Source organism: Gallinula chloropus, assembly GCF_964237585.1.
Source record: "Gallinula chloropus genome assembly, chromosome: 1".
NCBI classification, from domain to species: domain Eukaryota; kingdom Metazoa; phylum Chordata; class Aves; order Gruiformes; family Rallidae; genus Gallinula; species Gallinula chloropus.
In genome coordinates this window covers 109,447,624-109,466,636 of record NC_140085.1, presented here as the reverse complement: position 1 = coordinate 109,466,636, position 19,013 = coordinate 109,447,624, and the positions used below count along the sequence as shown (strand labels likewise).

Here is a 19,013-nt window from a genome sequence, read left to right as displayed (position 1 = left end):
AAGAGAAGACACAGAACACGTATCACAGGAGAAAGGAGTGCCACTACCATCTTTCACCATGCACACCAAGCTAAACAAACAAATCCTGCTTGTGACTCACAACCACCTTTTGACAGATACAGAGAATTATATATAGAATGAGAGAGAGAGAATAGAAAAGTTCTGAGTCAGCTTTCAGGGCAACCACTGTCTGGAGTCCCTTTTTGAAGGAAACAGCACTTCTCTGCAAGAAGGAAACTAGGGAAGTGAGAGTGGGGACGGCACAGAGCAGGAGATATAAGTGGACTTATTATTAATAAGGACTAGCTGCACAACTGTTAATGAGTTGAAAAGTAACATTATACTGCACAAATCTATACAGAAAGTGTATGATTTCTAGCTACAAAACCAGAATCTTTCCCCCTCCTTCACATCCTTCATTATTAATTATTCTTCAGTATTAATCAGGTGACAGATTTTTCCTCAAGTTTCCATGCATTTTAATAAAACGTACCCAGCAGAACAGTTTGCTGTCAATAGCTCAAGTTCCTCTTGTAATTCAAAGCACTGACTCAGTATGTGTTTTCCTGAGGAATATTTCTGGGGTTTTTTTTGTTCTTTTTATATATAAAAATACAATTTTTCTCCTCTTGTTAGATTAGTGACATTTCATTGCATGGCCTCTTCTGTCTTTGCTCTGCTAATAGGACATTCATACCTTTCACTTACTACAACCTGAAAATAACAGGGCTGAAATGAGCTAGTCAACAAAATAATTCTACATCCCTGCAGAGTTCTAGCACCTGTCATCATTGTGAGAAAAAAATGAATCTGCTTTCTTATGCAAGATATTGAATATGACACCTGTTACAACAGCTTCTTTTGTCTTCATTTACTACCAGTATTTTCATGTCAGGCTTAACAAGACAAAAATATACAAAAATAAACCTTTTAAGATCAAATTATAGAAAAAGTATCTTACATAGATTAAGACTGTAGTTTGTATTGCAAAACCTTTCTGCTGGGGTAACTGATATAAAATTTAGAGAAAAATATCTACTGAAATCGTAAAGAACTAATTAATACACCGTGGGTTTAAAATGTTTACAAACAACCATTCACATTTTATTTGGAAAAAAAAGCGCAAAACTTAACATAAAATTGTTGAGACTTGGTACAAGCAGCCGGCAAACAAAGAGGACAGTAATTATTTGAAAATGTTTATTTGTGAGGAGGAAGATTATCTATTCACCACTCTAAACTGTGATTTTGCACTTTGCTCTAGATGACAATTTTCATGCTCTCAGGTTCTCTAAATAAATCAAGGGATTTTTCTTTCTTGCAATGTTCATCTAACCAGAATCTCACATGTTATACTAACAGTTGCTTGAATGGCTTTTTTGGGGGTCGTTGTGGTTTTGCTTTTTACAAGAGTGAAACAGGGGCTTAAGTATCAAATAATATAATCCTGTATTAAAAATGACCTGTAGCCAACCATGATTTCATCAGACAACTTCATCATCCAGTGATCTGGCATGTTTTGGTCTGAAGAATCAGCTAAGTGATTTTATATACCTGAAATCCCTCCTAGAAATATTTTTTGTTGTTGTTACCTTTCTCTCAGTAGTTTTAACAGCTTGAATATTTTAGATACTAAATGTACAGTACTTCCCTTTCATTTTAGCTGTTCCTGCCTTTTAACTAGCTGTTAACTAGTCAAGAAACAATGAACTGTATTTGTTGAAGCTGACACATTCAGAAGTTAATCGCTGACATAGATTTGGCAGTTATCCCAGTACAGAAAAAAGAATGTATGGATTAAAGCTACTTTGCATTCTGGTCAGAAACACACACTAGCAACATGACAACAAACTTTGCACTCAAAAAGATCTCTCTTTTAGAAGGCTGCATTGAAGACTAGAGATTGAATAAAACACCTTGTATACCGAAGTGACAGATTTGGCCTGTAAAGTCACTTGAGTAGAAAATTCAAGGTACATACTACCTATTTAAACATAAGGAAGACCACAATATTGTATTCTAAATAAAAAGGACACTTTTGACTGAGATTCCCACATAATTTTCAAGAAGCATTTAAGTGATACACAAAGTCAGAAACATTCACAGTTTTTATGTTTCCAAAAAATACAATGAAACCCATTAGAGAAGATTTAAGTAAATACCAGAAATATTAAAACATTATGTACTGGATGTCCAACTGAATAGAGAAATTTAAAACATTCTCAAAAACTGAAGAAGGAAACGTCCTTGTAACTCTGACCAAATTGCACTACCTCTCTATATGGAATTACTCTGGTGGTTAGTACTATCAATGTTAATCATAACTTAACTTGTTTGGTTAGTACAGGTTATACTTTTCTTCATCACAGTAGTCCCTACAGGAAAGAAAAAACACATTGTCCTTTCAGCCCTGTGGAACCCAGGAGAAGAGCAGTAAATCTCAGACCACTAACAGACCTCTACAGAGACAGTGATGCTACCACCACGGCTGCAGGTAGAGAAACTCCCCAAAACATTCCTTCCAGTACCTAAGTGAGACAACACTGTACAAAATCCAAGCACTAAAAACATTACATAGAAATCGTTGTTGACTTCAAAGAAACATCTACATATATATACACACATAAAAGCAAGTGTGTGTGTGTGTATATAATGTATACACACATTTATGTATATACATACATGTAATGCGCGCACACACATGTATGCATATGTATCTCCATTTAGAAGCACATCGTTTCTTTAAGTCATCTGGGCAAGAAGTATAAGCATGAATATTTGTAGTTACTCAGAAGGTGGTGATCAATTTTATACATTTATGAAATGTAACTGGTTTTAAACATGTCATTTCAACAGCCCTTACATCTAGGTTTAAAGCTTCTGCTGAAATGATGGTGTTGAGCTCTCTACATCACCAATGGGTAAAACACAGAAGTTCTGCTGTATTAAAATACACCAAGCTATGCATGAGTTACACGAGTTACCTTTATACATGTGCAGCTGCACTCTCCATACTACTTTTCACAATCCCCTTCTTGTTCTTCCACTATTCTTTTCCAAGTCTTTGAGACCTGACTTTAAATAAATTACCCTGCTGTTTATACAGCTAATCCAATTTGCAGCAATAGATAACCTCTTATGTGTATAAACAATGCAGGGAACACACAAGTTTTGCTCTTCTAATTACTCTGTTCTCTCATTTATGCTAAAGAATCGGGGAATGTATGTTCCAAGCAGCATTTCAGAGCCCTGTTTTTCCTGTGGGGACTGAAGAAACTACACTTTGTGCCAGCGTTTTGGTGCCCTGTTCTGTGAAAACACTAGTAGAAGTAGTAACAGCATTTTATCTAAAAGGAAACAATACTCAGGAAGACAAGAGTAGATCTATCTTCCTTCCAAAAATAGATACACAAACCCAAGACTACAGATACCCAGCCCGGCAATTTTACTAAACAGAGTCTGGGAGAAAGAAGAAAAAAGCTTGATCAGATTCTGAGCCTATCAACACTGACAGCATCGCTCTCACAGAATTTCATCTATTTGAAGTCTTCCCAGTCCAACACTCATAGCCAGCCTTGGACAACAAAACAGCCTTTTATAACATGGGAGCAAAACAATTTGGTTCTTTATTTGCATTCTTCAGACATAAGTGATGACAGCTATTATTTCGAATAGTAACTTCTGATGCAGTGTCAGAACATAAGAAACCCCAAAACAAAACCAAATGCAGATCTTAATGACTCAAGAGTATTTTTTCATTTTGTGTGAAGGACTTTTTGTTTCTTATCCCCCTCTCAATCTAGTTTCTCATCAAAAGGGACATTTTTATTTTGTTTTCCTTCTTAAAAAGAACTGAGCATTCCACTTGCTAATCTGCAGATTTAAATAACGATTTATGGGGGTTGATCCTTAGGATCCTAAGGGAATGCCAACTTGTCACACCCACCAAACACTCTAGCCTCAGATAAAGCCCATTTAAGACAGAGCTGCTGGAATCAGCATGCGCATCCCTAAAGAGCAGTAAGTAAAATCGGTTTACAATCACTGCATATTTTCATGTCAGTTCTGACTCCATATCTTGTAACAATAAAACCAGAGTGACTGTCAAAGCACTGGAATGAAATCAGGAAAGCTGGTTCCTTTCTGGATTCAGAAACGACTTTCTGTCTGACCTTGATCAAGTTTATGTTTCATTTCACACCAGTAAAGTGGGGAATCTTGGTTACAGTCAAGGAAAGAAAACATCCATAGGACCATGACTTCTCTCATTTTGTGAATAAATGCTTCACACATTCACATCCTGGCTTTAATGCAAGAAGACAAACACATTTGAGCAAAAACAAGGCAGTGGAATTCAAGTAATTCTGTTTCACAGACTATGACAGAAGAAAAAAAAAATTCCAACATACCAAGCAATGATTAGCTGTGCATAAATGTTGCAATGATGCAACAGCAACATTTCCCTTTTCTTTCTGGCATTAGTTGATTCAGAGTATACACTGGGCCATGAAACAGGTAAAATTCCTTAGGCACAAATAAGATATTGGTAATGTCACAGAGCTTCACAGCAGAACCCACGTTTCCTGCCTACTAGCAGTATTCTAACAAGAAAGCTACAGTCTTTCATACTTCACTAAATTGTTCTTCTCTGTTTAAGTAGGTATCTTTTCCACTGTCTAGAAATGGTTGGCATTCAGTCTGTCACATCTCTGATTTTATTTGTATAAAGAACAAGAGTAAGCAATTTGATTAAAGTAGCGACTTAAATTTAAAAAAACATTTCAAGTATTACTGATTTAATAAAGCTGGGATTTCCTTTCTCACTAGTAGCTCAAGTCCTCTCAGTTACATCACTTCGAATGTGGTACTGGCCTGTTTGCTGAAAGGCTACAGCTGACCCTTATTTTGTGAGCATAAACTGCATAGGCACTCTCAGATATGCTACATATCCTAAGTGCTTCTAGTAAGATTAGATATCAGTGTAACTGCCTAGAGTTTATGGAGTAACATCAGATGTCTGAAAAGATTCCAAATTTCTCAAAATCGGGAGACTGAATATTTATTGCTGTGTGTAACATCTCTATTTAGGTCATATATGCACAGCTGTGGGCCAATGACATCACTAGCAGAAGTGTGACTAAGCATGATGCAAAACCATTTTAAGTTTGGAAACAATACATCTACGTCAACATGGCCACCTATGGCAAATGAAACTAGTTACTTATCCAGAAGTCCTCCTCTAGTTCCCCTGTTGCTGACAGAAGTAGGTGTTAGGTGCCATAAGGGCAACGCTGTGCCGTGTAGATTCACTGGTTTAGGTTTCCTTCAACTTGAGGCACCAGCCTGTCACTATCTTGCCACGGGCACACAGACACAATCTCTGGCAGGAAGACACACTGGCCAGACGTGACCTAATGGCAATCTGTGCTTCTGTAATTACCACAACCCTGTGCTAGGGTTAATAAGCTGTAACGATAGTTTGCTCAAGCACTGTCACAGGAGTGGCAGTTTCACTTTTTCATTTGGAGCTACTTTGTCTTCAGTTAACTGGGAGAATGCGCACGGAGAACTCACCTCTGCTGATGAGAAAACAAGTGGATGTAGCTGCTAACTTAACTGAATGGACAGACCACATCCTTTGTAAGAGGACAGATACTGTACTCTGGTAACAACAACAAAAAGCTTTTCACTTGCTGTTTGTGATTACCAGCAAATCACATACTTCATTTTTCAGTTGAATCAGTCCTTTTTATTGCCAGGTTGTGAAATGACCATTAAATGTTCAAAGTTGGAACTAAAGTTTTTACCAGAAAAATATTTAACTCCCTAACATCACATCTCAAAAATTCTGTTTAGATGATGCAATTACACTGCACCATGAAAGTGAATTGAAGCACTGCTGGAGGAGAGAAATTGTGCCAAACGGATGTAGGGCAAAGCTCAGCGTTAATGAATCTTTGAGGAAGTTAACTGTTTCCACTCATTTTGCAACAGGACCTCACAAACATTTATGTAAGAAAAAGCCCAGTTTTTACACCTTTGTGTAAGGTTTTAATCCTAACCGTATTTCATGAACGATTCAACTGAGATTGATAATACACATAAATTTTTTGTGCAAAAATGTTTAGTCTGAAAAGTAGTTGTTGCTTCCAAGTACATTTTCTTCAACTGCTTAGAAGTGCTTATTCTCATTTTTGCTGTTTTAGTATTATTTGTCAGACATATACAGCTATTTTAAGACTGAATTTCAGAAAAAAAAAAAAAGGTAAGTTTAAAAAGCAGTATCTTAAAAATTTCTTATGCTTTAATTCAATCAAAATAAACGTGGAACAGGCACATTTACAGATACAGTTACAGTTCAAATGGAAATATGAACAGTAAAACTATCCCAGGTTTTTATGAAATTTATGAGAATGCCTAGCTTATTTCTTCCCAATATTTTAATAACTTTGTGACAGCCTGTTTGCAATAGAGAAGTGATCAATGTTTCTTAAGAGTCCACACTGGGTAAAAAGAATAGAATTAGAATTCAGGCTTCAGTGTTCTTATGACAAAACACAACTTAGCACTAATCACAAAAGTCCTGTCATGCAGAAGATACCTCTAAGTAAGGGTCATCTCCCAGTCTTAAGAATAAAATATTTCAGGATCATTATGTCAGTTTATGTGATGCTTTAACACACCTGGAGTGTAAACACAGAATTTTATTTAACGCCCCCCACCCCCCAAAAAAGTCACACAACATTAAAAAAAACCATTAAAAGAAAACCCACAAGAAGGGAAAGGACTGTCTCTTACAAAAACATATACCTTCAATAAATATGGGGTGTTCCTCCCTTTCTGCCACCTGAGTTTCCTTTCCTTTTCCCCTCCACGAATACTGAGTTTTCTGATTAAATATCCACAAATGCGGGATATTATAAAATTCATTATACCATTTTCACTGGTAAAAATACAACATCACTGCATTAACAGATCATTCTGTAAGTTGACAGAGATGTTACCTCTTTAAAACCTGCAAGTCACGTAATAGATTCAGTGTGGGTACAGACAGAAAGAGGTTTTCTGCAGGGACAACTTTCACTGAGTTGTGTGTAGACTTCTAGAAACCTTTCTGATTGTGCTCAGTGGGCTTCACAGAGTAGAAAATACAAACACATTTAATGTGCATTAAGGCAATAGAATAATTCAGCAATCACAATTAAAAAAAAATAAAATTCAAAGGTTTCTGTAGAATGGGTTTTACCAATAATTAATTGTCCAATCCACTCAATGGCTACAGTTGTCTTTCCTACTTTAAAATGGGCACAGAACAGATACCAGAATGGCACCTAACATCAGAAGGACTTCTCTTGAAGAGATATACTTCTTTTCATTTTAGTTTAGCTGTGGTCCCTTGCTTTGTTTCGGCTTGTTTGATTTTATTTTTTTATAATGAGATCCTGAGTAGCAGAAAATGGTAAATACATGATTCAAAATTTCATCAAAATTTCCACAGGAAACAAGTTTCCCAAACAGATTTTCTCTTATATACAGCAGATAAATTGCTAATTCATGTGCCAAGAAAACAAAAATTAAAAAAAAAAAAAAATAAAACAATCCACACGACACAGAACCAACCATAAGCATAGTTATCAGTGCAGCACAAAGAGCTGCATGGAATGAAGCAGGTGTGACTCCTGATGTTTTAGAGCACACCTAGGAATCTTTGATTTGTACTGTTTGCAAATGATACGGAAAAACAATAGAAAAATCAACGTTCTTTTTGAAGCTAGCAGTGTGTAAGAGAAACACTAAGCACTCAGAACTGAAACCCACTACTGTGAAATTAAAAAACCCTTCTATAAATTTTGAGGAATGGTAAAATCAGGATAAGGCTACCATGAGTTTAGGAGAACTGCACAGAAAGCATCACCTACGAGAGAGCTCTCAAACCCAGCAACATAAATTCTGTATGTACAGGGGCTGTGTAATCCAGAGGCATTCACAGAAACGTAATGCAAAGGTGCAGGGGAGGATTATTTCAACTAAATGCTAAAAGCTGTTGAACCCAGTGTGTGGAACTGCCATAAACTGGCACAAATCCATTTAACATCTGATCACTCAGACAGTACGCTTGCAGACCTACAGGCATGACCTGAATACTGAACATCTAAGGAACAATTTTGACTAGTGTCACAAAGACGCCAACCAAAACAAACAAGTAAATCAAAACTTTCTGACACAACCAAAACTGAATGATGAATTTCTGTACTGAATGGTAAACTCCCCAAGACAGCTAGGACCTGGGCTACGACAGCCTCACAGCATGCAATGATTAGTTGCCAAAGCTCAATTTTCTCATACGTTCCCAGAGAGAGAAAATGAAATCAGTAGCTTACAATACACCTTTGGTTTTATTGTTATTAAAAAAAAAAAATCCTTTTTGTCTCACATACTATTTTGTATAGAACCTGGCACACTAGAACATTCCTTTAGTTCTTTATTCTTCTGTGCTGTTCGATTAGCCCCACACTTTTTCAGCACTACTTTATAAACATGCCCACTACTTAGATATACATAAAGTTAGAGCTTGATTTTCTATTCTTTACTAAATCAAAATTCCCACATACTCACATGGGAGTTATACAACTCCTCAAAGCTTCAATCAAACCCTGAAAGCTGCAATCAGTACAACCCCCGAAACAGTACTCTTGGCACACAAGTCTCCCATTGACTTCAGTGGGAGATCCACAGCTAGAGGGTGTGCACAGTTCTGTCAGCAGAACTCATCTCGCATAACATGATTTTCTTAAAATGAACTACACAGGCTAGAGATAGATGTAGTCTTCATATTATACCATAGATAGTTTTCATTGGAAAAAGTCAGCATTTGTTTTTTCCTAAGTCTAAAGTTAAAGTATTATTCCCCAAACACAGAAAGCACTGGAGTATATAAGTTACTGCATCATGTATTACTGATGGCAATGCCCAGTTGAGTACAATTCACCCTTAATTTCAAATCCCAATAATAATTTTGTAAGATTTATAGCACATAGATAATTTTATGAATCTTATAAAATTAGAATTCAGCAACAAAAGCAAACCTTCTATGATGAAAGATGGTTGTCCAATACAAATTCATTCAGTTGATTATTAAAAGGCACAATGTTTCAGTGTTGTGCAATTTTATTTTTTTTAATTCTTTACTGCTGTTATATATGCAAATAAATCATTTAAGACTGCACTTTCTAAGAACACCTTTCCTCCACTTTCAAATAAATGCAAGAAAATTTATTTCAGACATTAAAACAATAGTGGGGGGAAAGGGATTTTGACATCCAAACACCTGATCTTTTTATGCTTTCTCAGAAACAACTGTAGAGAGCAAGTTTTGTTTATAAATGTGCAAACGACATCTAGCAACACCAGCAGAATGTGCAACAGGTACCAAAGAAACTGGCAACTCTTACTACATTAAGAAGTAATATCTGCTAGGAACACCTATTAATGGGTAAGAAACGCTCTTGCATTTACCAGAAAGTATCATTCAGCAACTGAAAAACCCTTTCCCTGCCTATATCTTTAGAACCTTTACATGAAGATGCCTTAGAAGCACATAATTTGATGTGATCACCTGGGACGTTCTGGTGACCCATTATGTGTAATCCTTCCATAAATTAATAAGGAACCATCTTAAGAATAACCATACTTCTGCCCTCTTGCTCTTATAATGCTCCAGAGTCACAGCTTCTTTCACTAGAAGTTTTCATCCTGAAAGGCTTTTGGGGTTTTTTTTCATAAATGGTTTATATCCATTTACTCACATATCATGCTTTCTTTTCAAGTACCTCTGCACTCTCTGCATGTTCATCCCTGGGAGTCATCTTCCTAGCAATCAAATCTCTCTTCATATTCATTTTGCTAGGGTAGATCTCAAACACTTTCCACTCCCACCCACCGCCTCCTAATGCTGACCTTACAACACTCACAAACAAGGAGGTTTTAGGGGGGTTTTGTTTGTGGGTTGTTTTTTGGTGTTTTTTTTTAAACTGACCTGATGCAGATCAGCTTAGAATTCAAGTACTTCACATTACCATTTGTTAAATTAAGATAACTGTTAGGAAAAATTTTTTTTTTAAAAAAAGGAAACAAACAAACAAAAAAGTTATTTATCTCTGGGAAGTCCATGCAGGTAACATGCAGTTCTGATCCCCTCACACAACCAATGGGAAATTTCTCTATGGTACATAGAATTATGAATGGCAAGGAAGAATTGATTAAGTAACTAGTATTACTCCATCACTTGGAATATAGCAACAAAGGTATTTAACTTTATTTTTTTCAGGCTTTTTTCACCATTTTTTCTCTTAAAATGCTGACACAGTGCAGCCAGTAGATCAAAGTATCAACAAGTTTAATAACAAATTCATGCAATAAAGATTGCCAAGATTATTAATGAAGATTACATAGATAGAACCTGACACATCTCTGAACGTTGTAAGGGATCTGTATCTGTTCTTGTTCTGTATTTACCCTGTTTTACAACTCTTGCCTCGAGTCCTTGTCAGATCGAGGTCACTGGAGTACATCAATCTTTGTTCTGATCCAGTAAGCATGTTAGTTTGAGAATGGAATGTTCAAGAACTTTAAAACTAATGCTTTGTTATGTTATTGTTGTTAACTGTTCATCAGTATATTTAAAACATCAGCCTTTTCTACACTCTCCAGCAAACCCTGGATCTTTATTTTATTTTGCTTTGACTAATTAAGATAGCATAATGACATAATATTGACATAACACTATAGTTCTGATTACATCTATCCTGTTATAATAAATTAAAAAAAATAAATTGCATCATCAGCACAGAAAACTATCATAGTAAGAGTCAGAATTACCTCTCCTTATGTGTTTCTGAGACACATGCCACAAGGATCTCCACACACTGCTGTGTCTCCCTCTTTTTAAATACTGTATTATTTTAAGTATGGACCTGGCTTCAAACACAGGTACTGTATCACAGTCCAATTCAGCTGTGGTACAAAGGTCTACAGCCACTGGGTTTGAAACTGCTTGTAGCTTGACTGAATATGGTCCAATGTGTTTTAGTAGCAAGAAAATGGTGCCAAGGATTTTGGTTTTAAAATGAATTCATGGTACATTCCCAATGGCACTGCTTAGGTAAAGCAATGGGCACAGCAACTTCTTGTATGAATTTTATACACGAATTCCAAGTACGAATTTCAGCTTAACAGACAACTGGTATTGTCACCTAGGCTACAACTGCAATGTAAATAACCAGTTTAATATTAGCTAACTGGAAAGGTCACTTTGAAAAGGCACATTCTCATTCATACCCTACTAAGTTATTCACATGCAACAGGTATATTATGTATTACTTTGAATTTTGCTGAATTATGAAGATATCCATCAGCCTTTGTCTGCTGTTTAACAGTATTATGAAGGTAATTAGATCACTAAAATAAAACCCAATGCATCCTTCTAAAGTCACAGTAAAAATTCTGGTAGGTGAAAAAATGTAACTGGGCAAAGAGAAAAAGTCAATTTTGCTCCCATCTCTCTTTTTTTTATGGGAAAGAGACACTACATCTTAAACAAAGATGTTGAAGTTTTAGGCTATTCATGGAATACTAGTTCTTGAAGAACTTACGTAGTACTTGAATTAGAAGACATTGATTCCAGTAATGATAATCACAACCAATGAAGAAGCTGACTGAAGCCCCACAGTAGTACTTAATGTTTCTTCTCATGTTTATCTGGATCTTTTCCATACAGAAACTGTTTCAGATGGGCTTATACTTAGATCGCAGAAACCAGTGGCAAATTAACAACCTTACTTATTAGATCTCCAGGCTCACCAAAGTTATTTGATTAACCAGATTTTTTAAAGACATGATCTCTTCTGCCTATTTGCGGTGTTCCTCATGTGTTATATTAAAGAACAGATGAAATCAAACACCTGGGTTTTTTTTTTCCTTTTCTAAAAGAAAAGGTGAAACATTTCAGAAGACTTGTTTGGTGTTTTTAATGGTAGATGTGTTCTTAACTAGTTAGAAACCATGTAATGTAGGCAGGGAAATATATCAACTAAAATTTAACTTGAGACACAAAAACAAATTGCTTTTAAAGAACTAGTCCTGTATAATTATCATACAAATACAAAATTAAGTCAATGTAAATTCTCCTCTGTGTAGAATCAGTAGAGCTTGGCCTCAATGCTCATAGTCACCTTCGTATTTAATAACTACATTACAAATATCTCATTCTGCAGTAAATCTTGCCCCATATTTATAGTTGAAGTCACTACTTCCACGTCATGTCATTAATGAGCTAGGTCTTTTATGCACAGACATAAAGAGAAACATCTTCTGTTAATCAGAATTTCTTAAGTCGTAACAGCAACATAAATGGATAATATTGTCCCATCTCATGCCAACTCAAAAATGAAAGTCATTTATCTCCTGTCATTTAAAGAGATGCTTTCACACACTCCACAGCTCCAAACCCTACTGAAGTTGACAGACTTCTGCTCAGTGTGGTAGCTTCTGGATTAATGTAACCAATGGTGCTTCCATGGAGATACTCAAATGCAGGTTATTCAAAGGCTTTGGCATCTTGTTAAACAAGGTTTTCTAAAAAGAAGGCTCCAGTATGCACATTAACTCATTTCCTTTCCATGTAATTTTTAAGTAACTTTTACATGGATTTCTTTTTCAGTAAAGCAAAAAAGATTTTAATGTAAGTTGTCACCAAAAATAGCTGTAGCCAGACAATTGACTCTGTTTACTTTCATTCATTAAATTCAGAGGTACTTCTGAACCCACCTACAGCACAGCAAATCAGAAAACACCTTCTCCAACTAACAATGTCATCAGTCAAATGACAACTAATATAAAAATTTAGACATATATTTTGAAGATACCTCATTCAAGATGTTACAGCATAACTGAAGACATATGAAGAGTAAATTGCTATTTTAAATTAACTCTTTCCATTTTCCTGGTATCCTTTAAAAATATCCAAATCATACAAACACAGTATTCAGTGAAACTGAGCTACAAAAAAACAATAAAAAATTTTGTGACACTATGCAAAATTGTGTTACTGAAGCTGGACATACTCAGATTCTAAAAGTAATAGCAAGTAGTGCTCCGAATGCTCTATTTAATATTCAAAATTATTCTGAGTTCTAAGCTGTTACTAAAAATGGAATAATTTTATTCAAATGCGTAAACTAGAAAGCAGTTAAACACACTAAAGGGAAAAAAGGGAGAGGATGGGACATAATTACTAGGTCAGAATGAGGTCATGTTTAATTGATTAGGTCAAAACAAGAAGTGATAATAAAATATATTGGATAGCAGTAGGCCTGGATCTAGTCTACCCAATTCCAATGAGTCTTCAGATTGAATATGTTAGGATATCTGTAAATTCTCTCTCACATCTCTCCCATTTCTGTTTTCAAGAGACACCAAAAATAAATTCAAATGAACTGTGACAAGTAAAATCTTAGGGTATGCTTCATCAAGTATACTCCCTTATTTTATAAAACAAATATGTGCTAAGCCAAACAAATAAAACATCTGGCACGAATTTCTTGTTATACACAGTTTAAAATATGGATACACAGGATCTGGATGATAACTGCTCTGGAGAAGTCTATCCTTACTCTTTCAGTAACGGATTTTCAACTCACAGGCACAAACTGCCACGCAGTTAAAACACGCGTTTCCAAAATGTCATATTAACTTGGCTCAATTGTGCTGGAATCAAATGGCATATGCTGAATGTAACTGAGGGATTACTGGAGTAAATTGGAAGAAAATCAGTAAGTAAACTTGAATCACTTGGGAAAGGTGCTTCAAAGAAAAGGTCAGTGAAAGGGCAAACAAATACAGTATTTGTTCTCAAAATACTTGTTAAAAAAAACACAACCATGAAAGGCAAATCATACATAAATTGGTCATAACACTCCAATAACACCCCCATAAATAATTGGTTACCTAAATAAATATGCAACCTGTGCTGTGAAAGTCAGTCAATATGATGCTATTCAACCTCTTATAAAATCGTAGAGGTAGAGCTTTAAAATCTTTTCTTTTTCATACCTTTCATGATTTAGAGCCACTGCAAATGGTAAAAATACCTCTAACTCCTTTTTCAATAAAAGCACATGAAACAGAACTCTACGTATCTACAACCACCCATTCTTAAATGAGTCTTTCAGAATGCCTCATCAGTCAAGGCTTATTTTCAGGCAGGTACTTTGAGCCTCATCTTCACTTGAAGAAGAGTTACATAGGCTAAAACTGCAAATTAAACTACTTCTGGTTTTTTGTAAGGGCGTAAAGAAGGTAGGAGATGCATTTTAATCTTAATGCAACTGTATAAATCAACTGGTTGCACAAAAAAAAAAAGTTCACTGAAGTCTCAGGATATGTTTCAGATTTCAGTACACAACTGGAGTAAAGTATTAGCTCAATCCAGTAGAGAAACTCGTTGATTTAAAGAGTTCTAAATTTCATGTATCCCCTGTGCAAAAGGTGGAAGAAGCAGGATTCTAGAAAGTGACTGCACTGTGGTGAATAAGACACACAAGTTGGCATCTCTTTTGGGGAATGTTCCTTACAAGCACTTGTAAAGAGAAACTCTTTAGGAAAAACAAAACCAAGCTCAGTATCAAAGCAGTGAAAAGAGGAAACTTACAACAAACACAATGACTGATCGAGTACTCACTCCTATGAATCTCCTGGATGAGCACAAAATAGTTTGAAGTCTACAAGCCAAACATTTCCTACTGCAACTTAAAAAAAAAAATTTGCTAGCCTAAAGAAACGTGTATTATCCTACTTGATAAAAGAAATCAGATTTTGTAGCTTGGAAAGATGTCTATTTCATCCACTTTTAAGCTGCTGTCCCCAGACACTGGTTAAAAAACAAACCAAAAAAACCCCAACCCACCAAAAAACCACATAACAAGGAAGCCTTCTCTTCTGTGTTGTGTTACTATGTATGTTAAAAAATAGATTTACAGAGTAGAAAGGGCTATTTTGTTGGTTGGGTGGGGTGGCCTGCGTTTTGGTTTGTTTCTTATTAAAAGCTAATTAAATTTGGGCCTTTTGCTCTGGGTGAATTGTCTGAACAGCTTTGAAAGGTTAGGAAAAAAATCCCTTTGTTTTAGCATAATAACATTGCCAGTTAAACTCCCCCCTTGTGATGAAATTAGTAGAGGGAATATTTGGCTCTGGTAGATAATTACGACATTTATAAGCTCTTAACTTAAGGGGCTGGGGGAGGAGGCTGCAGTCTGATACTTGTTTTCCAACTGCTCTGATTTTGTGAAATGGAACAAATACATCACAGTTCCCTCTCCCCAGTCTTAAACACCAGCACTGCCCAAAGAAAAAGCTTCAGTCATTCCTCATAAAAATCTACTGCAGCTATATTAGCAATATAAATCCTCAGCTTAAGACTTTCAAGATTTCAAAAGCAAATGATCCGAATCTAGTTACTGGCATTTTCGTAGCCATTCACACTTTCCATATCCTATTTCAACGTCAGAAAGAGAGTCACAAGCGTCGTTTAATACTCAGATAACACTGGTTTTCTTAAAGTCAAACAACCCCCCACACACAAACACCACAACCTCCAGTTGATGATGTAAGTGTTCCACACCACTGCATTCCCAAAAGAAGAAAAATCCCAAGAGTTTTTGGAGCAGCCTCTCAAATTATTTGAATCACTTCAAAAAAATCAAGATTACTTCAAGGAGATGTCAAAAAATAAAAAAATGCACCATAAAGCTCTCACCGTGGTGACACTTACTAAAAAAAATCCTCCTAGCAACCTAAACGCGAGTATTTTCCCTATGAGGGATGTTTTCCCACTCCCATTTACTATCCCATTGTGCCTGTATGCTCATGTAATTTCTATAGTAAATTTAAAAAAATCTTACTCTTTGCCCCCACCAATAAACTCCTATTATTAAAAAGTGTTGGTTTTTTTTAATTGAGACTAACAACTTATTATCAGCATAATATTTATTCCATTTTCCTCCTCTCCATCCCACCCCCCCCCCCCAAAAACTATGCCACTATAATTTTTTAAGACTCAGCTTAATAGCATCTTGCATTTCACTCCATTATTTATCTTCTAGACATTTGTTATAGTAAGATACCAAAACTATGCAACCCTCCTCCGCTGCAGTAATCGCACTTCACAAACTAGCTTTCCCCCAGCTTCCCTTCAGAGGAACCACAGACCGCATCTTTACACACATGACACCTAAGGCAAATCAACGTGAAGCCTGCAGGAAGCTTTCGCGTTCTCCTCCTCCTCCTCTGCCATCCCAGCGCCGGCTACGCTGAAAAGCCTCCGGACCCTTTCTGAATCTGCTGCTAATCGGGAAACCTCCAGAGCTCATCCCAAGGTGGCGAAACGCACAGAAGCATTTCTGTATAAACCAGGGGCACCTGGTGACTCTCTGATACTTATCACGGAAACAAAACCTCTGTTCCGTACGAGGTTTAGCGATAAATACACTGAAGGAGAGACCTCCAGAGCGGCGAGCTTAACAGCCTGAGGCATAATGCCCCGCCCCCCTCCCCTTCCCTCCAACCACCACCACCCCCCCACCACCAACAACCAAGCGCAACAGATCTCACTACCCCCTCACAAGACATCGTGCAGCGCCTGGGTGAAAGGCTCAGTGCCGGCTCCGCAGAGCGCGGGCGCCTGCACCGACCGGCCCCCTCGGCGCCCGCAGCGAGGGGCGGCGGGGAGGCGAAGCCGCCCCCGTCCCGGCGCGGGGCAGAGCCCGGGCGCCGCCGCCGTGGAGCTCTGCCGCCCCCTGCTGCAAGGCGGCGGCACCAGGGGCCGAGGGCCGATCGCCGCCGCTCCCACGCCTCCGCTGACACCCGGGCGGGTTTGGGTTTTTTTCGGTTTGGGTTTTTGGGTTTGCTTCTTTTCCCCCTTTCCCTAAAGCCTCTTTAGGGCGGCCCCGAGCGCGGACCCTCGGCGATGCCCTGAGGCGCGGGCTGTGTAGCGCTTCCAGGTACCTCGCAGACGGCATCCCACGGGAGGCACAGGCAGCCCGGTTCGGCCCCAGGCGAACGCCGGAAACTTGCCCCAACAGTTTAGCAACACCGCAGTTACCCATCACCGAGGGGTACACCCTCGCCCCGCCACACCGCGCTCCCGACGGCCCTCCCCGTCTCCCAAAGTAGTGGCACAAATCCTCGAGCGATCCCATCGGTGGCATCCGAAATAAAAAGGGAAGGTTTCAAACCCCCACCTACCCCCCCCCCCCCAAAAAAAAAGAAAACCCACCGGCACCGCAACCCCCAAGTTCGCGCCTCACGGAGCGCCGCGCTGTACACACGGACATACATATGCAAAAGGCGAGCGGTGCCCAGAGGCGCAGCCCAGCACGCCCCGTCCCCGCACACACCTGCCCGCCTGCCTCCGAGCCGGTATTTCATTTCGGAAAAAGTCTCTGCATCCGCGCACACACCCGCGGCCGTGCCCACCACCTCCCCCACCACCCCCCACATACATAACCCCCCCGAGCCGGTGGGGGGGGGGGAGGAGGGGGGCTCGGTGTCCCCGCAGAGCGAGAACGGTCTTCGGAAGAGGAGGAACCCCGACAGGCAGACTTCAGGTCAGATTCCGCGCTGGCTCTACCGGCAGCGCTTCTCTCGGCTCCTAAAAATGAAGCCCACGTTGCCTTTACCCCCGAGCAGACGTGCATTTTAAACCACGATCTCTGACAGATATATGTTGGGTTGGGGTTTTTTGGGGGTTTTTTTTGGTTTTTTTTTTTTTTTTTAAAGGCTTGATCTCCCTTCCACATTTATCGCCCCCAAAATAGCGAAGAGGTGAAGCCCGGCACGAAGCAGCGAAGTGCACTGAGCAGCTCCCGGCTTGTTTCCCCCCCCCCCCTCACAAACCATACCTCTCCCCGCCTTGCAGACTTCAGGGGGAAAAAAAAAAAACAACCAAAAAATAAAATAGAAGGGGGGGGGGGGGGAGTAAGAAACGATGAAGCAAGTTTTAGGTCCTTTTTAATTTGGCTCCAGAGTGATGCACTGCTTTATTTTACTCCATTTCTTATCCGTCCGTACGCTAATGCAAGCGAGCAAACGCGATAGGTAAGAACAGCAATTTTAAAAAAGAAAGAAGAGAGGCAGCCCCTCTCCTACCTTGCCCGCTACTGAGGAGCAATCCGAGCAGGTAGAGAGGCAGGAGGCTCATGTTCAGGAGCTGGCGCCGGTGGACAGTTCCAAGTTGGAGGTGCTGCGAGCAGCCCAGGCAAAACCCCGCTGCCGTCCGCGCCCGCCCGCGCAACCCCGCACCCGCGGAGCGCCTCTCGCCAAGTGCCTGCCAGCGCCTCCCCGTGCCGCACTATATCAGGGAGGCAGCGGCCACCGCGCAGGAGGCGGGCACACGGCGGCCCGCGCGGATCCCTCCGCGCTACACGCACAGACGCACCACCGACGAGCGGTAAGCGCTGGTAGATTCTTCCGCCGCTCTGAGGGGCGGCCGCCGGCTCGAAGCCTCCCGCCATCCCCACCCACGGGCAGCACCCCCCCTTCACCCCCGGCGGGGGATGGGGGTGTGAGGCAACCCTCGCGCCTCGCTACTGTGGGCCCTAGGAGCCTGCGCCCCCCGCCCTCCCCCCGCCACAGACGGAGGGGAGACAGCCTAAAGGGAGAGGCGGCGGCTTGACTGAGGATCCTACCGGGAAGCCCCAGCTTCCCGGGCAGGGACAGCCGAGACTGCCGCTTCGGCTTGCGTGCACAACGGGGGCTGGCGCGGCTCTGGCACCCTCTGTGTCCGTTCGCCCCCCCCCCCCCCCTTTCCCCCCTCCCACGTCCCGCCAGTCCCCCCTGGCTCGCGGCGGCTGCGCCCCCAACCGCTTCCCGCGGGGCTTCCATTAGGGGGCGGCGGGCGCGTGCCGCCCGCGACCGCCAGACGCCCGTGGGCGGGGGCTGCGCGGGGCTGCCGCTCCCGC

General features: G+C 39.9%; 1 protein-coding gene across 3 annotated transcripts in view; it reads right to left on the bottom strand.

The window, feature by feature from the left end:
• The window catches only part of NCAM2 (neural cell adhesion molecule 2), a gene marked incomplete at both ends in the record, with an annotated part of 294,502 nt that extends 276,249 nt beyond the window's left edge, over nucleotides 1-18,253 (bottom strand). For all 3 annotated transcript variants that reach the window (XM_084264855.1, XM_084264856.1, XM_084264857.1), the window contains one exon: nucleotides 18,202-18,253. In XM_084264855.1, coding sequence (XP_084120981.1) covers nucleotides 18,202-18,253 — 52 coding nt within the window. The remainder of the gene's footprint in view (nucleotides 1-18,201) is intronic.
• Between the last annotated feature and the right edge of the window lie 760 nt (nucleotides 18,254-19,013).